Source organism: Anguilla rostrata, chromosome 4 (assembly GCF_018555375.3).
Source record: "Anguilla rostrata isolate EN2019 chromosome 4, ASM1855537v3, whole genome shotgun sequence".
Lineage (NCBI taxonomy): Eukaryota > Metazoa > Chordata > Actinopteri > Anguilliformes > Anguillidae > Anguilla > Anguilla rostrata.
Genome location: NC_057936.1, coordinates 22,818,099 through 22,841,253, shown reverse-complemented (window position 1 = coordinate 22,841,253; position 23,155 = coordinate 22,818,099). Strand labels below are relative to the sequence as shown.

Genomic DNA, 23,155 nt, shown 5'->3' with positions numbered 1-23,155 from the left:
CTTCATTGACCTCCAGTGAGGGTAACATTTAATGCCGGCTGTTTGTCTTGTGAGGAGAACGTCCGGACCCTGCTCCGATTTGTCTTTTTCCTTTCCTTGTGACGAAGCAGTGTAATCAAAATGCAAAGCAGCACAGATTTGATGATTTGCTTTCCGGATTGATGACAGGGGTTTGGCTTTATTTTGCCCGTATCTCAGGGCGACGGAGCCATTTGTTGCCCTCTGGGATCAACACAGCGCTGCATCTAGACCACATTTCCTGTTCTCATTACAATTTTTCAAACGAGCTTCTTGTTCAGCATTGAGGACTTGCCCTTGGCTCTGAGGAAATATGCACATGCTCACCGGGGTCCGGGGAGGCCGCCGTTTCCGTGCACACCTTTCACTTTTCCTGGCCCGTGGCGACCTCCCCGGCCATCCTGACTGGCGTTTCCCGTGCGGAGAGCCTCCCCTTTACCACTCTCTGTATTTTGAACGAAAATTAAGTTTGCCCACCAGGTTTGTTTTCGTACCGTGAGGATTCTAGTTTAACATTTTTCCGGATCAGTTGGGGGAAAGGGGAACGTGTGTGGGGAGGCGGCGCGGGGAGCTTCACGCTGTTGAGTGCTGAGCACCTTTAAGCACGGCTGCCGTCTCTGTTTGCCTGACCTGGTGTCTGTCGGTGCGTATGCAGATACGCGTTCCCCCAGCCCGCCGGCGCGTGGGTCGCTGTTCTCCGGGCGGGCGGCTGGGAGCCGGGGGCGGCTTACCCGCTCTCTGCTCCGTGGCCTCCGGGTGCAGTCCTCCCAGCTGAAGGCTGTGATGCAGCACACCTGCTCTGGCACAGCGGCCCTAGTCGTGAACGACCACAGGAGTCTCCCGCTCCGCATGCCGGTGATTCAGCTCACTGCAACCTATGACTAATCCCCCCAAACTCATCCAGCGCGGAGCGCGAAAAGAACAGCGTCCTCTCGCGCGGTGCCGTGTTACTTCCTGGGGATAAGCTGGTCTTCGTCTCCCCGGGGCCTCTCACGCACGTAGACGGCCATTTGGGCTCTGCTCTGCTCAGAATGCCTCACGGGCAGATGGGTTTGCACATTGGGCTGTGGGAAAACAATAGTTTGTGCAGGGTGTTTGGAAAAGGATTGGGAGGATGCTTGGTCCCGGAGGAGAGGGGGAGATGTACAGACCGGGGGGGTGGGGTGGGGGTAGAGATGGAACAATCAGTCTCGCCCTGCGGGGGGGATCAAGGTAACGGCGGCAATCATAACTCTCCAGACGTCTGTGTCTGCCCCAGCACACCGATCAGAGGATACTCAGTATAGCTAGACTAATTGATTACATTAACATGAATTGCAATACCTAGTCATGAATATATTCCACCTTTTATCAGCCAACAATAATTTAGGTATTTTCTCCTTTACTGGGCCTGTTCTGCAACCCACGCATCCCACCTCCCCTTTCCAACTCCCCCTTTGGGGCGCGGTGCGGAGGAGAAGAGAGGAGCGTGCTGTCTGAATCGCAGACGGTGTCAAACCGTTAATTGTCTGGGGTGAAAGTATTAGGGAGTAGAGCCTCTGCGGGATTCACTTGTCAATACTGCACAGCGCATAAAACCACAACATCCTTTCTGCAGTTACCCGCAAGGTCGTGACCCTTACAGACAGGATGATGTGCTGGGGAGAAGTAATCATTAGAAGGCAGGAATCCTGCTGCTTCTTGTCATTTGCTTGTCGCACTCTGCAATTTGAAAATGCCGTCTACAAGCCGAAAGCCAGAATTCTGGGCATCCTCATCCATCACCGAGTAGAAAATTAATTTTTCCACCATATCTGAAGATATAAAGTGTATGCTCTAGTAGCTTATCCTCTGGAACATGAAATAATCACACTTCAGTTTGTGTGTAATTTATGTATTACAAATAAATCCTCCTTATTTGCCTCTGTATACACTAAGTGAACTAGCACAGAATGTACAGTATGTCATATTTGTCTCTGCCAGTATGTTTGGGTAGGGACTAGGAGAGTGAAGTGTCATGTGACTTTATCATACTGCCAAACCGTCTCAATGGAATTCTTTGCAATCGGTTGCTGTCACACAAGCTCAACACAGCACAGAGCACGAGAACAACGCTCACAGCGTTCAGCTAACGTCGCTAAAATGTGGCCAAAGCTCTGTTTAACGCACCTTTTCATGCGGCCACGGCTGCCTGTAGTGCGAAAACACCCCACATTACTGCTGTGCCCAGAACAGCCTTTCCATACTGATGGATACGCTGATGCACTCATGTTATTGTTAGAACAACCGTAGCAAGAGCCGATGGGCTTTTTGCGTATCTTCGTGAAATCTCTGCATTCTAGCGTCAGTATTCTCTCTGTTTATTTCAGGGACTGAATACAGATTAGTAGTCTGATACCGGGGCCTGTAATTTCACACAGTGGTTTGCCCATACCAGTTATTTTCACCTGATCAACACCGTGGAAATTGTTTGAGAAAATGCAATCTTTCATTAGAATATTGTATTTTAAGCATTATTTTTGCAGCACTACATGACTTTATATCAAAATTTCAAATGATTTATGAATACATTGCTTTTCAGTTACACTGGATTAAATGTGTATTCAAAAACACTAAAAGCAATAAAACTGAAGTAACTTTATTTCAAATCTATTTGTTTTAAGAAATGACCAATTATGACTATAAAGCATTAGTATAGTATTTGTAATCAAAATGTGATTTTATAAGACATAAACTTGTAAATGCTTTTAAAGTATAATACAGTACTACAGTATAAGCACTGTTTCTTTCCAGTATTTGTCTGATTTTACCATATACTATAAAGGTGCATAGGGAGAGAACGTTGACCACACATGGCCGAGGTTCTTAGATTCATATACTTATTTGACAAAATTTCTGATTTTGTAAATTTGTCAATTATTATACAGACTGATCTGTATATTTTGGGCCGTGCAGCATGTGTATATATATGCATTCCTGCATGGCCCAAAATATATCTATGTATGTGTATGTATATATATATATATATATATATACTGTGTATATATATATGCAGTATACACTGTCGTGTTGGGCTGTTATTGCAGTATTCACAATGTCTGCCTGTCCCTATACTCACATGTGCGTGCATCCAGTATCAGTTGCCTGCCAATGACATTTTTTCGTTTTGTGAATATGGAGAGCGATGGAGACTGGCTGTGCTGCAGTTTTTCGGCACACACTGGGGTCCGTGCGGCAGAACTACCGTCAGTGTCAGAGCAGACCTTCTTCCTCTCTCAGCCATCTTTTGCTCCTGGGGGAAAGTTTGTCTCACAAGTGCCCCGGTGTAGTGCGACTCAGAGGCACGTTCTGATTAAATGTTGCGCTCCCGAACGTCCAGCGGGGGATTCTCCACCGCACGAAACACCGACCTCATCCCCTCCGTGAGGCTTCAAGCTTGTTATTTCAGCTTGCCCTCTGTGGAGAGGGGGTTTGATGAGGAAGAGAGGGGGCGCTGTGACCAGTCGCTCCCGCAGCGGTGCAGTCGATCCGTGGCGCTCTCAGGCGGTTCTTATCTGATCACGGGCCGGCGGAGGCACTCCGCTAACTCTCCGCTTTCATTAGCAGAGCCCCGCTCCCCTCTGCACTCACAGGCCTTTGCACAGACGCACCTGCTGTTAGAGAACGATCACATGCACACGCACGCATACACACACACACACGCACACACACATGTACTCACACGCACACACACACACACGCGCACACATACTCGCACGCACACATACACACACACACGCACGCACACACGCACGCATACACACACACACGCACACACACACACACACACACACACATACTCACACGCACGCACACATACACACGCACACACACACATACTCACACGCACGCACACATACACACACACGCACACACACACATACTCACACACACGCACACACACACGCACGCACACACACACGTACGCATACACACGCACACACACACACGCACGCACACACGTACGCATACACACGCACACACACACACGCACGCACACACGTACGCATACACACACACACACACACACACACACGCACACACTTACACACGCACGCACACACGTACGCATACACACACACATAGCAGCAAAATCTAGAAAACACTGTGTTAAATCAGGTAAAATGTCAATGCCATTATGTCCACGTTGTTTTACATACATTGTGCGGGAGTGTAACATAATGGTTAGGGAACTAGGCTTGTAACTGAGTGGCTGCAAAGCTGTATAAATGGAAATTTAATGGGCACCCAGGGCTATTCTTCGTCTGTCGATTAATTCAATTGCAGTTTAATATGTGTAGCTAATTGAAATCTGAGCTTTATCTGATGTTTCCTGGAAAAAGGCAAAGATTCAAACATTGGAACCAGTCTGTGCAAAATGCAAATGCATTACTGGAGAATACATGCTCATATCTGCTCAAGTATTTTACTAAGACATTGTGTGGATAAATACTAGCTATACACAACAAAGCTTTTTAGCCTTCTAATTCCATGTTTGTAGAAGGACATTATTTTCTTATTTTTCTGTCTCTATTAAATGTGAAATAATGGTCTTTTCTCGGTTCTTGCCGCTTTCCAAATTGACCTATTTCCCTTCATAATTCATTATTCATAATTTCATAATTATAGATCTGTCCCATCATTGCAATACCAAAACTGACTGTCTGCTTCACTTTGTAGTCCACCAGGTAGCTGTACAGGTTGCACAAGCAGCCACCCTTTAACCCTTGAAGGTGTAAGATCACAAATGCATAACTGAACACTCTAAAGCTGATGTAACAATCACTACTGGTAATTGAAAGCAATGGAGTTCTTGAACACAGAACTAGGAAAAAGCCTACTCTTCAAAGGGTTAAGGTGCAAGGTCAGAAATATGTGATTTGAATGTTTTTAAATTAATTCTAGTGTTTTAGTACACTGGCTTCAAATTTTGAAAGAATATTCCAAGAAGCCGACTCTTCAAAGGGTTAAATTCCCTACCCCTGGCATGAGGTTTCTCGGATGTGTGATGATGCAAAGAATAGTCCAGTCATGTGAAAATAGTGACATGCCATATTATTCTGACCATAGTAAGGCACATTACTACACTGAAAATGAGTTGGCTGGATACGCCATTTAGGATCCCCAAAATCTATTTTAATGACACTCTGTCACACATGCTGTTATGAGTTAAATTAAATTAAAGCATTACTTAAAATGTAAAAGTTGAAAAAAACTGGACCTGGGGCAAGGCATGTCTCCCAGACTAAGCCATTTGTTAGGACTTAATTGTGGTTCATAAAAGTGACAAATGATCGTGCTTGATTTTCTATTAATATGCAGGCAGTCTCGCTAGAAAGCCCCAAATGTTTTTTTTCTTCTTCTTTAATCGAATTAAAGTTGATCAGTCATGTTTATAATTATGGGCTCAAGATTAAGTCCTGCTTCTGAAAGCAGAATTGTAGGTGCAATGTTTTGCCATGCTTGACAGTGTACAAAGCATCTTCGTGCGCTGTTCTGTAACCATATTTGCTGACAGTTCCTAAGTTTATTGAAAAATGTATTCATTACTCATTCTTCGACATCTCCTGTGGTGTGCGGTGTGATGTGAACAATCAGAAAAAGGTACATAGTGGCCTCAGATTGGCTCATTGACTCGGTGAAGGCTGGGCTCTGTAGTCGCAGCTCTGCGGCTCATTCTCAGCGATGTCATCAGCCAGCTGTGAGATCACAGCTGACCTCATCTTCCCAGGGGGTTGGGTGGGTTTAAGTCAGCTTGAGATACCTTCACATTAGTTACTCCCAATTACATGCTAGGAGCCCAAATCCTACCAGATGTGAGAGGTGCTCTACAGCTCTCCTTCAATGGGGGCCAGCTGGTTTTGAGGTGTGTGGCCTTTCGGGTGTGATGCAGTCACTGGCTTACAGGTAAATGCATCAGATGAGTGCACATTGTTCAGCTGCAAAGCCCCTTGAGGCACAACTCAGTAGGAACTAACTGGGTTTTCCAAAGAGGGAAGAGGGAGATAGGACAGGAACATTGTTTGAAAAGGGTTTGTGGTTACCCAGAAATACTATCTGGAATACCATGATGGAATATTATAATCCATCATAGACAGAGACAATGCATACAGTTTCTATTCAGCATGGCTTCACAGCTGATGGTCCTTATCTTACCTTGTTTAGGGAAAACAGATGCAAACATAATACCGAATTTCATCAGTGTGTTGTACAGATGGAGATTGTATCATTTTGCTCTTAAAAATAGCCGCTCCTTGACCCTGCGAAGCTGCGTTTGAAACATTTGCACAATGGAAAAAAAATGATGATGATGAAGGAAAAAAACTGAGGTATCCCCTCTGCTTGCTGACGGTCTGGGAGTCGTGCTTGGTGTGGGGGATGTGCGGAAATGCAATTCCCACAGTTCGATGGCCTTGAAGAGCCATCCCGCTGTGCTTTTGGAAATGTTTTTGAGCGTGGGGAGATGGGATGCTGGTGTAAGGCCACCCTCACTGCGGGTGATGGGTTTTGTTTTTTGGTGACGGTGCTACGACAGGGATTTGGGTATCGATAAAGCCTCTGTACCACTACGCTGAAAGTGAGAGAGAGACAGAGATATGTGGGGGAGAGAGAGAGAGCCACCTTACCGGGTGTGACTCAGCCTAGCTAATTTTTTCTGGCTTTGGGAATGTCTTTGCAGGAAATAAAGCTTAATCCCCCTGGTATATTCCACTCCGGGCTTTGATTTATTTATTTTTATTTTTTTTAACATTAAATGCGTGTCTTTTGTTTTTTCTTTTTATCACCTCTTTCTTTTTTTTCCAGCGAGTTTTTTTTATCTGTTACGCTATTGGATTGAAAATTATTTTTTGGGATCACGTTTATTTTGTGATCAGTCTCTCCAAACACTCCCTGAAGCTATTACCAGACAATAGCTTATAGGGTGACCCTGGGCCAGACCTGTGTTCAAACTGCAGAATGTGACTTTGGCTTTTGCTCACAAGGAGGCAGCATTGAGGTTCTGAGGTTCTGAGGCTATTTGTGGCAGGATTATCAACATTTTCCATTGTTCTGACTTTGGTGTCTATAATAGGAAAGTATATTTAAATCTGCAGCAGTTAAGCAGCTAGAATTGGCCTCACCATGACAAAATGACAGAAGACAAAATGACAGAAGGTTCTAGCTTTACTATAAATGACCCATATGGTCACGATTGTGGCTCTGGTCTATGTAGTTTTGACTTTAAGCTATGTTCTGGGGAATGTTCCAGCAGCAATGACAATAAGAACCAAAAAAAGTGAGAAAGTTTATAAAGTTTCTTTTAGAGAGAGCTTTATCTTCTCAGAATCTGAGATGTGTCATGAGTGTTATGAAACCAAAAGGCCACAGTACATTGCGTTTAAGGAGCTACTCCATGGCAGGAGATGAAAGCATTTATTAAAAATAGCTCATTGCCTCCTCCAGAAAGAGCAGGGGAGAATGGGCTTGAACTTTGTAAACAAACTGTTGGGAGTCCATGTTTATTTGGGATTTTCCCCACTTTGGTATTTTACTTTGCCGACTGTACGCAAGTGCAAGACGTTAAATTGCTAATGGCAGAGTGAGTTTGCAGCTTGCTACAGTGCAGCACCTTCTGTGGCATTTATGCTGTGGTTTAATTGCCAGCCATTTAGCACTGGCAGCCATAGCCCTTTTGCAGCTTGCCGCTGAGGTCCTTAAATGTTTCCTGCCTCTGGAAGGCTGGTTTCCTGTGTTTCTATGGCTGTGACTGTGCATGTACTCTTCTGTGAGGTCATTATTTTTGCAGAGCTACGCTATTATCCTTGGCCTATTTAAAAGCGTACTCATTGCAGATTCAGGGACGGAGAAGGTGACTGTCAGACCTTCAATTGCTTTTCATAGAATACTGTATTTGCTTTTGGTACAATAATGGTTGCCTAGGTGATTTGGCATCCTGTAATAGGCACAGAAAATTCTGTTTTAATTTTGGCAAGGTGTAGTTTTGTCATAACAGTGCATTTGTTTTTTTTATTTTATTTTATTTTATTTTTTTAGATTTGATTGCTTGAAACAGCATAAATGAGTACAGCAATAGTTTCCCTTCCCCTGGTTATTGACAGACTTCTTAAGGCCTGGCATGGCTTTGGCAGTGCGACGAAGCTCTGTGCAGTGGGACTTTTTACTGGCATTTCTGATTGATGGGCTGTCACGCAGATGTAAGGGTGGCATCTGCCTCAGTTCTGCTTCAGTCTTCTCCAGCCGTCACTCAGGGTTCTCGTCCCCGCCCCCCAGAGAACCTTCTGGAGATCATTCAGTGGCTCGCCACCATTCACTGAGCACTTATCACTTTTTTTGTTTTTGGATTGTTCTTCTGTTTGTGGATCTTAATTCTTGTTTGGCACAAGCCTCTGTGGTTAAAGCGTTCATCTCCATTGATCTTAGCAACATTGCTCACTTACCGTTATCATAGTGAGTTTCTATGTAAATTTCTTTGTTTTCTCAATGTTGGAAAACTATGTAAGGTTACCATAGGGTGTCACCTGGATGATAACACTGAAAGAGAGACTATGCCGGGTGAAATTGAACAGAAATGCTGTGGAGTAAGAGAGTACGAATCCCCATGGTGTTGCTAGCACTACTAATTCAAACGCTTTCAGTTCTCCTGGGGTCTGCTGGGACAAACCTATTTGCTTTTCAGCTTTTGTGTTCTTCAGACACTAATCTAACAGTCTGGGCTTTGGCAGTGGGGAGGATTCAATCAACCACATCTAGACTGTGAGGGCATATGCAATTCATTCAAACCCCCTGAATGAATCTGGCGCCTTATCTCAGTAAAGAATACTTTGCTCACAGTATCTCAGCATGGAGACTGGAAGGAGTAGATTCAGTGAAAATTAGCTCTCATGAAGCAATTGAACAGAAATATTGTAATGGCTAGTCATTTTAACCAGGTGCAAGCTACAGTGCTCGTTCTAAATCCATGTATGTATGGATGTATGTATGCATATTTTACATTAAAATAAGTTTAAAATAATCCTAACATATTAAACATCATATAAAATAATAACTTATGATAGGTTTGTTTCTACTGTCAGCAGTTGAAATTGCTTCTACTCTAAACAACTTATTTTGACTTACCCATGTTTGGTTCCCTCCTGTCTTTAATTGTGTGTTATTAAAACAGTATTAAAACCGTGAGAACTGTGCAGCTGGGGACAGAAAAGCAGATTCTTTGCAAAGGGTACTGTGCGTTCTCTTGTTCTTTCAAAAAAGCTCCCACCTCCAGCCTGGGCGCCACAGTCCTACAGTACTTCACCTCTTTCCTGTTTCTTGGATTTTTAAGTCATAAGAAGCTTAAAGACTTATTTAATTGAAACTGAAACGTGATTAAATTTAATTGCGTGTGCCCGTAAACTGGCTTAGTGTGTTTGACTGAATATAGGGGAGTGTCTGCTAGTTTTATATGTGCTTGAGTTACATGGAAACCACTGTGTGTATCCCACCATCATGTAACGTTTACATAGGGGGTGTCCCTTCTGTGAAAATGGTCTCCGTTTAAACATATTCCTCATATCCTGGAATCATTGAGCATGTGCGGCGCTGGCGGTGTGTTTTCTCAGTCTGAACGGAGGACCGATTGGCTCGGAGATCGCCGGCCGCGGTCTCAGTCGTTGGCCCAGGCAGGGCACGACCGGCCTCGCCCCGGCAGCCGTCTCCGGTTACCTCTGCCGCCGTTTCCTCCCGGTGGCTTTCCAGCCGCTCCACGTTTACCGGCTTTCACGGATGAGCAATGCGCCGCCTCTCCGACATCCGATCCGCGGGCGCGCGGGCGAGCGGGCGAGCGTCTCAGCGGAGCGGAGCTCCAAATGGCGCAGGTGGCACAGCGATGAGCAAGAGGGACTAAATTAAGGGCGGAGTTTTCTTAAATTCTAAAAAAAGAAAACCGCAGGGCGTCATCGGGTCGAAAAACAACGCATTTCTTTCCGCTGTGGTACCGCGCGTTGTAGTACCTCGTGGGTGGGTGTTGCTGAATTACCCCAGTAGGAACTTGCGTGCGCGGTGAGACGGTAAAGGTGTGATGCGGTCCCCATTGTCACACAGCGTGCTCCTCACTGCTGCTGAGCTGTCGCGGTCGCTGTTAAAGCCCTCGCCAGAGGATGCTGCGCGCGTTTAGCGCTCCCCCTGTAGTGCTCGCGTGAGAACCGGGGGGCCTCGCGATGCTTTAGACGGAAGGAGCGCGGGTGAGGAGCTGACAGCGGGATCCTTGTTTTTCTACAGTGGCTGTCTGGACCTGACTGAGGTTTTGGTTTTGTTCGATCAGCATGCAGGCTTTTTTATTCTCAGACTGTGGCGGCGGCGGCGGCGGCTTGTTGCTTTTCCCCGGGTGCTAATGACCCCGCGAGCGAGCGAGAGAGGCGCGTGAGTCAGTCGCTCCCGGAGCAGCGCCAGCGGAGCAGGGAGTGGGCGGCGCTCGGCGCCACGCCCAACCTGCCGGTGCTCGGCTCTCTCTGGAACCGGGTGTGCGCACGCCCTGTGCACGCGCGCCTTTCGCCCAGTGCGTCACAGCCTCCACGCTAGCGTGCGGCGCGGTGCAAGCGGATCGTCTGCAGGATGCGAAACCGCTCTGACCGCTGTTTGGGCTGTTGCTTGGCACGTCGGTTCTGCCCTCCATTTAAATGAGCTGCCGGTGTTAGCCAATGGCGCAGTGCAAATGGAGGACTGTGCGCAATTTAGTTTGCAATGTAAACTTTACATTGGCCAGGTCCCTGCAGAAATATTGTGGTGCTGTTTAAACAGTCATTGTGCATTTACTAGTGTAACGCACGGCAGGGTGCAGAGCAAAGCCTATTTGAGCATTACACACACCCACACTAAAAGTGGATGGCAGTTAAAGGTAGTTAAAAACCTGTGTTTGCTGGGTGTAAAAACGGATACATCGCAGCTTCAGATCTGAAGCAGTAAATCTCTGATCCGCGATGGGACTGATAAGAAGCCACACTGTCCACATTCCTCCATCCAAGATTTTACATTATTTGTTCAGATAATCTTTCAAAAGTGTAAAGAAATAGAGTTTTGTACACATGCTGTGTGCATTGAACTGAACTATAGTTAGAGGCTGGGGTTTGAATTTTTGGAATTTTCGTTGGAAAGAACGACGGACTAGCGCAAGTGTAATCAGTCCTTAAATATCATGGAATGCGACATTATCAAAAATGTGCAAAATTATCAACAAAAAAAACTAGATGCTCTATTATGGTGTGAGGCTGCACATGGAGCAGACTAACTCAAACATTTACTGGAGGCATATTCTAGGTTATTGTATCAATGAAAAACAAACATTTATTCTGTGCAGATTGCATATTTGGAAAAAAGTTAAAAAAGTTAAATAATTCTTCAGGCAATAAGTCTTCAGGCCTCATACTGGTGAATGAGTATATTTTTTTGGCTCTCTGGGAAATTAGGAGAAACATGTATTCACTGTTTTTGTGGGATACAGTTGATGACTGTTCTTCCCATCACCGTCCTCCATTTTAGGACAAAGTGGTCACACGTTGCTCGGAAGTGGCAGTACGTTTCCGTCGTGTGTGATTAAAGCCCCCTCAAGGCCAGAATTGAAAAATCACAAAACAGTAGCTTCTTGCCCTCTGCGCTGCATCACACTTGCCTCGTCTCTGCTGGAATTATTTGCACATATGCACAGTTGCCAGGTAAAACAGCAGGATTGCACCGCTACCATAAATTGATGTCATTTATGATCCGAAGGTGTGAGCCATGCGCTGCGGAAGTGTGGATGATTTGTTTATTTGTACGTGAGGGGAATGCGCAAATTCATAAGAGCAAGAGTCATGCATATTCAAAGTGTAGCAGCCATTAAGGTATCAGCAACATATGAAAGATGACATAAATATTTCTCACTTCTCAAGGTGCGAACAGTAGCGAAGTGGTGCTTCATATGACACGGCACTGAAATGACTCAGGAATGCAAAATTAGGTTGAGAGTTACTTACCCGTTTGTTAACAATGTCTTTGGCAGCCAGTCAAAGGGCTCAATATATTGCTGAGGCGATGCCAAGCCGGTAGTTACCAGATTCATTCTTAACTTGCCAAAGCTGATTTGGGTGTGCAGAGCCTTTGACACTTGACACACCAAAATCTTTTTGTTAGACGCAGAATGAAAAATAAAGAACTCAGAGCTTCAGAGCTACAGATGGAGGCTGACTGTAGTACACACTTGAAAATTGTATTGTAAGAAACACCGTTAGGTTCTCAGTTCAGTTAATTATAAACATGCCATTTTAGGCCTCGGATGACAGAAATGTTGGTACATTTTAATGTTTAGTTCAAAAATGTATCCTGAAATGGTGTCAACGGCAGATACCAGATAATAGGAATCTGCTGTCGGCTAAAAACTCGACTCTCTGCACGAGAGATTGTGGAATGCAGATATGGTGACACAGTGCTTCTGTTGATATACAGGTAATTGCTTATTTTTGCTAATATTTGAGGGCAAACATGACTCATAGTTTTCTGATGAAACAGTTATTGACATGGTGCCCGTCTGTCAGCAGTCAGTGCTGTTCTGGGCAGAGAAGTCTTCTCTCTCGTTGCTCCATCTGGTGGCCATATTTGACAAACATTGCTTTCGCAGCTGTGTTTTTGTTTGATCAAACCGTACTGGAAATTCCTGGATTATGTTTGCTTTGCTCTTCAGCCTGTCGGCACTCAAAAACAATGAAACCGAGAGAAGAACGAGGGAAAGCTAATGCTAATTGTGTGTGATTTCACTCCTTTCAGTGTTTTTTTGTACACTGTGTTAAAATCCTGTTCTTTATAGACAAGTAGAGGTTTCTAGGCAAGCGGTTTAAGAATGTGCCTGCACTAAAGTGGGAAGTAATCCTGTAATATAGCCTTCATATGTGTGTGCCAGTATCACAATGTACACCTATCAATGTAGTAATTATGCATTCAGTTCATTTAGCACCATTAACTTTCCAGATCTTATTCAGTTTAAGGCAATTAATATTGCAGTGGAATAGCACAGCTATCAAACGTATTATTATAATTTTTTCCTGGAGATGCACTTTGATTGCCCAGAAGCTAGAGGAGCAGGGCACAAGCGGGAGAGAAATCTGCTCTGTATTCTCAGGCTCATTTCCATGGCGGAGTCCTTGAAAAACAATGAGGTCTTAGGTTATTTTCCCTGGAAGGAGAGCACGCTCAGCTGGGACTCGCAAGATCGAACGGTGGGGTTTTTTTTTTTGTTTTTTGTTTTTTTTTGCCCCCCCTCCGATAAACAAAACCCACAGGGGGTAGGCTCCCGGGTCACAGATCCTGAGCCATCGTGACACTGGCAGCCCTCTTTGCTCTTATCTTTCTCTCTTTTTTTTATAGTCCTCACCTCTCATGTGACCGTTTCTCGCAAACTTTGAGCATGTGAAAAAGAAACCGCGGTACGTGATAAGAAGCGGGGCCAGAATGGAAGGGTCTGAGCGCGTGTTTGTGGAGAGGATCGGGGAGCGAAAGGGCCGCTGGTTTGTGTTTACGTGCCGATGGGCTGAGAGAGGAAGTCATTATAAAGTAAACTTTTTTTTTTGAAAATGGACGTGTCCTCTGCGGGCTACCCTGCTCGTTGGAAGCGGGGGGGGGCTGTTCTACTGCAGTGCAAACTTACTATAATTCATCTGGCCATATTTAGTCTGCGGGTGGGAAGGGTTTGTAGCTATGTAAACAAACCAGTTCAGAGGGGAGGGCTTGCACTCTAATATTGACTGTGTTTGTCAGGAGGGACGGTGATTTTGGAAGCGAGGTTGGCTGTTCCCGAAAGGGAGAAGGTTTAAAATGAGGACAGGAGTAGCAGATTTCTAGCTGGTCTGTTTCCAGATAGGTCTGTCTAGCGCCAGCGCCAGCATGGACGCCGTGCTTATGGAAACAAGGCCTGCAGTATCTCTCCCGCTGAACTCGGGAAAGTTTCTTCCCTAAATTTGAGCGGGCCTGCGCGGCAGAGAGCGGGACAGACGGAAGCCGCGGGCCAGCGGCAGCGGGCGGGACCGAGGCGGCGCGGGACGGCATGAGCGAGGTGGTCTGGGAGGACCCGGAGGAGCCGGGCTCCCCCACGGGGACCCCGGCCGTCAAGCCCAAGCCCAGGTCCTCCGGAGCGTCCCCCGCCGGCTCGCCCAGGCCGTCGCCCCGGAACTCCCCGCTCAACTCCCCGCGGAACTCCCCGCTGCTCTTCCGGAAGCTGATGATGAACCGCAGCCTGGCCCTGCAGCGGCGCTTCACGCTGGCTCACACGCCCAGGTAGAGTTCCGCCTCGGCGCGGCTCCCCGCCTTTCATCGGCTCGCTGCTTATCTCTGCGCTGTCGCCGCTCTCGGCTGCGTGCCTCTTATCTCTCGCGCTCCGAGGAATCCTTGACCGGGTCTTCCTTTGAGAAGCCAACCTGCCGGCGATCTCGGCCAGTGGCATTGTGATAATCAGGCTTCTTTTCGCAAAACATCACACTGCCGCCTGTGACGCTCGCATTCGTCACGTAAGTCGGGGTCACAAGGCAGCTTTGCGCGCCCCAGCACAGAGCCACTTGGCCTGTTCTGAAGGTAACTCCCAGTTGTAGTGATCAGTAGTGGCTCTAGGAATGGATCTAAGTGAGGTTCTGTACTGCTCCATGAATGTGTTCCTTTGTTTCTGGCCGAGAGAAAAAGACCCGAGGTGTTCTGGTTGCAGTGCAGCATCAGGCTGTTCCCGTGTGCCGTTCTGTTGCTATTTTGCAAACAGTAACCTGAGTCGGCAAAACAAGAATCCTTTCAATCTCTGGATATTTCTATCAAATGATTTCTTGGCCGAGGCACAGCCCTTTTTTGCCAGTCCTCCTAGTTTATTTGGTCAACATCTGCCTGCGCAACTACTCCGCGTTTTACTCTACCAGGGAAACAGAGGCAGCCGAAACAAGCCAGCTGTCCTAAGAAGATCCCCCCCCACCCCACCCCAACCCAACCCCAGAGAAGCAGAGAGACACACAGAGGGGACTGAAGAGCGAAGGGGGCCCTGTTTAAGCCTCAGGGACACCAATCTAAACACTCTCCCTCCGCGCGCTGCGCGCTTCTCCTCCGTCCCCTTTTCTGGACTTTGTTTGCTTTGAGTTAATGGGTAGATGCGGCTCGGCGCTCGTGACGGTTTCGAGCTCGCTCTTCAGTTAATAAGCTTTCCTCTCCTGCCGTGCGCTTCACTCACTCTTCATTAATTTGCGGTGGATCATTCCTTCCTGCCCAAAGGACACTGTTCCCTGGGTTCGTACGAGCAGAAACCGTATTAAAATGTTTATGTGAAGTGCACAGTTGACCTCAGATGATTCACATTGCTAAGTGCTGCTGCGGTTCAGCGCAGTTCAGTATGAGCTCTTCAGTAAGACATAGAGCATGTCCCCGAGATCAATGGAATGCTGTTTTTAAACGGATGAGTCTGGTAAATTAGAAAAACATGTAATTTTTTAAGCCATACCCCTTTGAAATATCACTGTCTTTGTAATCATACCACATTCCAGTTAATATCAGATATTCATATTGGCCTCATTATCGTAAATTGTGTTACTGCCATCCAGTTTAAATTGTTTAATTCCTCATTGTGCTGTAATGTCACATTTTAAAGAATTAATGAAATTCGGTGTGAAATTATTTGGGCTCCTCAACACTACAGTGATTTGAGTTTTTCACTAATTGCGATTATTCAAATGTAGTCTGATTTGTGTGCTGTAGAAGTTGATCTGTGTGATGATTACAGCATAGCAGGCTGCGTGTGATGTCACAAAGGTTGTCTAGGAAACTCAAAGCAGAGTTTACCTGTATTTTCCCAAAGAACAGCTTCTTCTGTCAGTATGAAGTTTCTTCTGTATATGAGCCATGTTACATTTTGAAGATGAGTTAGAGCGGTTCTGTGCAGCAGACCACTGGAAGGCCCTACTTTTCTGCTTTTTTAAGGATTTTTGTACGTACACGCAGAAGAGGTACAGTGGTATGTGCTTTGGAATGGTTTTCAGTACTAGGTTTTGGAACCCAGACTGAAAATCATGTAAAAGTCATACTGTAGGTGGCAAACAGATATTAGAGGTGTTGCATTGAGCAACCATTCAGAATGAAACAGATGTGCGTCTAACTTAGCTGTGGATTTGGTTTACAAATGGGCTGTCAATTCAGTGACAAGTAGAAAAACTGCAGTGCATTCGTCATGAACAGTCTTCCCATACAGCCATGGGAAGGGGACAGGTGCTCCAGAAATCTGTTTTCAAATGTTACTCTTTTTTTAATCTGCTGTTTGGATGTCCTTGAGGCATGGTGGAGTGTTCGGGTTTGACGACCGAGGATCAGACAGGAAAGTAAAAGACAAATGTGAAACGTAATGTGGAAAAAATCAGTGGTGTTGTTAGGACTGCGATCTGTGCCTTGTCAGTACCAAAATTACCCAGATGGGTGAGGATTAGCCGCACAGTTCGGCCTGGCCTTGCAGAGCCCAATCACAAAGCAGAATCTCCTGTCATTCCATTATCTCCCATTCTCGCTGTTGATTTAGGGCTGATTAATAAACTAAACCATCTGCTGTAGTTGGCTGTGGTTGAGTGCCCTCAGCTTGAACATTTTGTGCATTCTCTCTATTTTCAGTCATTGTATCATGTGGTTTTAACCTGCCCAGGGACTGCAGCCGAAAATTAGCCTTGGCTAGCTCTGCTGCAGTACATCAAATGGCCATATCTGCGTTAAGCACCGTACATGGTCCCTGACAAATAAATGAAATAAATAGAACTGATTTGCTTGTGTGTGTCTGTCTGTGTGTTTTTGTGTGTGTGCGCATGTGTTTTTGTGTGTATGTGTATTTGTGGTACAGTACATGTTTGTGGGTAAATGGATATATCTTCAAACTAACAGATATTGCTGGAATTTAGCTTGTGTCTATATCTGATCCTTTTCGCATAGATTTAGTTCTGAAACATAATTTAAAGGAATTGTGTACATAGTTGTACCCAAAAACGCAAATTTACTGTGCCATAAACCATTTTATGGTCTTATAAATTCTTGTCACAACTACCTTTTCATCTGTGTGTTTGTCATAAGATTGCTTTTTTCTATTTTGCACCTCACCATTAAAATAATATTGGTTTCCTACTTCTGATTGAAAGATGTTAATAAACAGTAAATCACCATGGTTTATTAGTGTTTTATGTAGAAATAGGCAATTCAATTTAAATATTTGACTGGTTACTTGTGGTAGTGCCGTGTAAACTATAATTTTATTAAATATATAATTTTGCATAAGTGTAATGTTCAGCTGGACATTAAAGCCAAAGCACAGTTTATCACTCAGGAACTAAAACTAGGCAAGCTGTGTAAAAGGTAATCAATAGCAGAATAGTTACGGAAGGGGTGGAACGAAAACAGACCTGCACATGTGTCTGAAGTAGTACAAGGAGCCGTGGTGTTCTGGAGGGAGGAGGCTCAGATCCCGGCATAAATTATTTGCTTTAGTGTCACCAAAGATAAATGAAGCTGGAACGGCAGGGAGGATGTAGACGTTGTTTCACAGGGACCCTTTAAAGGCTTCTGGAGGTGCTGTGGTTAGCGAGGGTCTGTGGAACATAAACACGTGGCAGAATAAACACAATGACGCTCTATCAGTGAGCAGCTGTGTGATTTCTCCTGTCAGCAAAGTGCTTAAAGTGCATGTGTCCCTGTTGCATGTGCGTACATGTGCCTGTAGCTTGTGAACATGTGACTTACAAAGCATGTGTGGGTTTGTCAGAGAAACACATTGCTTAGACAGCGGACGTGCGGTAGATTTTTATTTTACTTTAATTTGAAAGTTTATGGTCGACCTAAACCCTTTATTATCGAGGAGGTTTTTAGAAAAATGCATTTCTCCTTACAGCTAATACAGTTAAGGCAAGGATTACAATGCACACTAAGATAAAACTTGTGAGTCAGATATCTAGTCAAACGTAGTCAGTTAGAGGTTATAGTAAATGGGTAACTAAATATCCTATTAGCACTGTGTTAAGAACATACAATACTTAATAGATTAAAGATTCAGTAAGTAACCAATAAAAATAGATTAAAGAATAACCGAAACCACATGAGATTCAGATGTCGTACAACCAACCAAGGTTGAATCTCATGAGATCAATAACACAAGAAACAAGAATGGAGATATTCTTAATGGGGTATAATTTGTGATGGATTTGACGTGATTTCTTAATGTGTTCCAGTTATGTGAGGTATTTCAACAAAAAGCATTCTTTCCTGATTCTTTCTGCTTTAGGAGCTGAAAATTGATATTTTCTGTTGCCTTAATGAATTAAAGCTGTCATATTCAGTCAACAAGTCTTGACAGGCATTTGGAAATCAGAGACCCCCACAGGAGATGGCTGGAAGGGATATATTTGTGATGGTGTATATTTACATACTCATCTACACAACCGAGATTAAGCTGCATTGTATGTGCTTGTTCATATGAATTTAATTAATTCCATATGACTCAGATGGTGCGTGTGTTTCATTGCCTCCTCTGTTCAAATCTGGTCAGATACCATCTTATAAGGCTATTTGTTTTGATCAGATGTCCGACGCTATTGCATGAAGTCAGTTTCCTCTGACATATTGTTCGTCGCCCCACCTTTGCGGAAAATCACATTGGAGATGATAACGCAGGATAGGAAATCACAGGCCGAATCAAAAGTGCTGTTCTAAGCTGGCGTCCCTGCAGCGCATGTGATTACCCGTGTGATTGTGTGCTCTCCCCCGCGACCTCTGCTTTTTAGCATTGCTGGAGCCACAGAGCCACAGAGCCACAGGCTCCCCCTCAGCTTCCACGCCCATGACGAGAGGCAGACCAGCGCCTCCACGGTCTATTCCTGGGCCCCTTCTCTGGACTGAGAAGTAACGCTGAGAACCAAAAAAAATTTTTGAAAAAGGGAAAAAAAAAACTGCTGTTGGTAAATTTGTATTCGGTTTGTGAGTTTTGCAGAAGCCCAGGCATGACCATAAGTAATACGTGAATGAAAGTAACGCAGAATTTCTTCTGTTCGGCATTACAGAATGGCACTTGTTACAGTGAATAGCGCTCCAGAAGCTTGTATATTTCAGATTAAGTTGTTCATATCTTTTTAATTTTCTTGACTGCTAGCCTTTTTGGGACACCAGAAAAAGACCAGGTTCTAATGGGAAAAAAGGGGCATTGATCAAAAGGAAACATGAATCACTGTATCAATGCCAGCTAGATAATTAGCATTTAAGTACTTTCTTTGGCCTCTCTATTGATTTTGTAGCTGTTGCTGTGCTTTATAATAGCAATATCACTGAAACCCCAGGGGAAAACATGTTAGCTTGCAGTGTACCCTTGAACGGCTCATCAGCAGTGGAGTGTCTCGTAAACTTTAACAAGATTAGACATGTTCATTTTATCCTGTCCAAACATCGGCCCCACCGTAAAACAAAGCTGTATTTCATCTTTTATTTAGAAAGAAATCCAGGAAAATTCAGTGCACTAATACTTCAGTATTGTGTTCATAAACATGTAGACCTACGGACTAGATTTGTGAGGAAAATAATCAGTGAGTTTCTTAAACTTTCCTAAACTAAATATTTTTTTTCCCTTAACTCAACATGCAAGAATAGAGCTTGCTACAGTTAATGTTTTCAACATAACAACACTGATTGTTGTAAGCTAATTTGTTAAACAACAAAAATTTTATGTGAATGGAGAATACTTCTGCATTATATCTGCCAAACTGTAGTGCGTCACGGTGTTGATTTTGGTAAAGTGGTTCCATAAGGATCCAAAACCATAGAGACTCAGTAAAAACAGGGTTGAATCAATATCTTCAATATCAATCATATACTGGTAGTTCCTGAAACAAACAGCAGAGGGCGCAGCAGAGTTTTTGTGGGTGGATAATTTAGTTGGGGGCAGAAAGGCGGGTTGTTTTCTGGCACTGTGTCTTGGCAGTGAGGTTAGGCAGGCCTGAAATTTAAGTTTTAACCTACAGTATTTACTTTCACTTCCAGTTCTGGCCTAACAAACAGAGATTCCCTCTTTCTGTAAAACCCTGTGGTGACTGACAGGTTGACAAGCATTTATTTGTGTCAGTTTCATGCTCTAATGAGTCTGTTTGATCTCCCTGCAACTCTGACTTGTGGGCTCTTTGGACAGAAGGACTGAGGCTTACTATTTTGGTTGGCATGTTGGAAAAAGCAGAGCAGAGTGCACACTGCAATATGAAGAGTTCCAAACCCATATGCTACATCAGAATTCCAAAAGAACTGAGCTGAGGAAGAGAGCTGGCCTAGACCTAAGTCCTTCACAGAAATGCTTTTGAGTAGGGGTGGTCAAATGGGATCGTCAAATAGAGTAGTGAGGAAAATATGACAGGAATAAAGAAAAAGACAACATGGATGAAGAAAGGAAAGCAAAAGAGGAAAAGAGAGAGAAAAGAAAAGCAGGCTTGTTTACTGTATGCCACTGCAATAGCGTGTGTATTTTCCCCCAGTGTGTTTGAATGTACAGGTAATGTTAACAGTAGAATGGCAGGACAACATTCCAGAACTTGCAGTCAAATCCAAAACCTGTTTAGTTAGAGCCGACACATACCTGCTGCACTGTTTCCGTCTTAAACCACCCCCTCATCCATGTGTCAATTATGAGGAACTTACGGAAACAAAAGCTCTGAACTTTAAGGGGCTGGCTTCTAGCAGGGCAGAGTGTAGTGCTGGAAATGTGCACGTTCATGAAATGGACGGGGATTTGAAACTCATCAAAAAATGCATGCTGTAGGGTGTCTACACAGGCCTTCCTCGTCAGCTCTGTATGGAAAACGAACTTAAATCGAATGCTTCTCTTGGGAAGAATGTGTTAAATGTTCAGTGCATATCCCCACCCCCACTGCCCTCACCCCCCCCCTCCCCCAACTCCCCTCCACACACACACCACACACACGCCCCTCCCCTTATCTATTTGAGCTAACAATACCCACTGTCATTATTTAGCTGCAGGGCGAGCGAGCTGCTGGCTTGTTGGAGAGCATGTCGATTCCATGTGTCAGGGGGAGCCCGTGTGGGCAGGCCGGGCCGGGGCGCCCGGTGTGAGCGCGCGTCAGGCGGGAGGGTCTCGGGCAAGTCTGGGCTCCCAGACCACGCGCCGGAAAACAAGACCTCGGAACCCCGGCGTCTCCCGAAGGTCTCGAGAGCGTCGTCACGCCCACTTCCTTCTGAGCACGCTCAGTTCGCTCCGCCTGGGTCCCTTCAGCGCTGCGTGGAAACAGGCGTGCGTCAGTGGCCGGCGGTGGGGAAATTTTTCCGTTCCAGCTCGCGGATACCCATTAAAAGAAGGAAGTTAACATGGATACTTGATGGGACTGAAGGGATTGTGCCAGGCCGCTTTGCAGAGAGGAATAGATTTTTAAAAAATATTTAACTTTTCCCATTTCTCTTTCTCATCGCTGGTAAATCTGAGGGATTTAGCTTTTCTTTACGATGAACAGGGCTTATTTGTTGGACTGTGGAGAATAGAGTGACTTGGGAAGAACCATATTTGGAGGGATTAACTCCATTATTCTGCAGTTGAAAGGCAGAAGGAATTTGCCATTCCTCATGTAGGCATGAGCAAGTCAGTATTTAAGATTGACCATGTCTGTGCAATGGTAGGCACCCAAGCGAATCAAGCAGAGAAGTAGCTGCAAATGTGCGCTGCCAGCCGATATCATCCACAAACGGCAGAGTGAAATCAGCCCTGCCTGCCGGATATTAAACACTATAGGTTTTGTGTGTCACCCTGAGCCTTGTCGGGACTTGTACTCCATGGACTCCTCCTCGTTTTTGGAAGCAGCTGCTCCCAACACCTCACAGCCCATGTGAGGGCGGACGTTTCCTTTAGTCCTCAAGCACATCACTGGGTGCCCAGCCTCCTTTATAGGAGGTCCCTTTCAATGGACCTGAAAGTACCGCCACAAAAAAAAAGAAAAACTCTGAAGGGCAAATGAACCAGAGAATTTGCACAGAGTCTCATTTCCTCCCTCTGCTTAGGATCCTGCCTTTCGGGTTGTCGTTTTTACGGCAGTTCGCCTTAATGCTGATTTTGTGAGGAGATATTCGCCTGTGAAGAAGGTGTCCTCTCCCGCGGCGCCCCGGGCCGGGCTGGAGGCTGTCGACGGGCACCGCGCTCCAGCTTTCTTTGTCTTCCTCGACACCGTGCGCTTTGGGGACAGGCTGTGGAGGACCATTGGAAAGCATGCCTTCCGGTTCATTCTTTTGCAGCCATCCAAAGCCCTCTACACGCTTCTTCTGCTGGTGACGACTGGCAGTCGTGCCGATAAGCTGCAGCTATGATGAATAAAGACTCTCGCTTCCCCAGGAAGGGTATGCTGTTAAACCATGGTTCTGCTCGGAGGCACTCTTGCATAGGGTATGTACCCTTTAACCTTCATTTTGTATCACATTTCCTCTGTCATCATAACATATCGGATTTCCATTTACTTTTCGCGTCTGAAAGACTTTATATTTATACAAGCAAATAACTTGTGTATTTACGAAGAGTCACCGTTGTGCGTAGAAACAAAGTCTGAGGAAAACTTGTTGAAACTTGAAGCTATAGAATACCTCACTTTCCCGCTGACAGTGGCAGTCATCGGTAGTTGAAAAGGACGTCCCTAAACTATATGGGAGCACAGGACTACGTGTGTAACTCTACCAGCCTGCTCAATGAGTTCTCCGATCGTTGGGAGACGTCTTATGGCTTCCCTGCATATGCTGATGAAACTCATCACTCCACCGAGCCACCAGCCTCTTGTTGTCTGGCTCTTTAAAGCTCTTGCACTAGTGCTCCGGTTCATTTGGCTCCCTTTAAAAGCCCCATCTCTGCTGGGAATGCAGAACGCTGGAGGGAATTAAACCTGGTGTATTTATAGCCATGCAGAAGATTTTGCTCTGCAAATTGGAGTGGCCCCAGAATATGCCCCTGTGTTGTAAACCGCTGATGGTCATGGTGACCAGATGGGCACTAAAGCCTGACAGATCCTCGAGAGTGGCCACACACATACCTTCAGTAGGCTTCATGTTATCCTATTGTTTTGGCCCTGCACATGACAGATACAAATCTGTCTTTCATCAC

At 45.2% G+C, this 23,155-nt stretch overlaps 1 protein-coding gene across 7 annotated transcripts in view; it reads left to right on the top strand.

Annotated features, from left to right (window-relative positions):
* The window catches only part of LOC135252860 (3',5'-cyclic-AMP phosphodiesterase 4D-like), a 91,561-nt gene that overhangs the window by 22,322 nt on the left and 46,084 nt on the right, over nt 1-23,155 (top strand). The window contains exon 1 of one of the 7 annotated variants that reach the window (XM_064331455.1): nt 13,775-14,313. The exons of 4 other annotated variants lie outside the window; for them this stretch is intronic. In XM_064331455.1, coding sequence (XP_064187525.1) covers nt 14,084-14,313 — 230 coding nt within the window. In that variant the 5' untranslated portion in view covers nt 13,775-14,083. Of the gene's footprint in view, nt 1-13,774; nt 14,314-21,079; nt 22,451-23,155 lie in introns of those variants that run through there. 2 more of the 7 variants (XM_064331459.1, XM_064331462.1) reach the window with 2 other exon arrangements.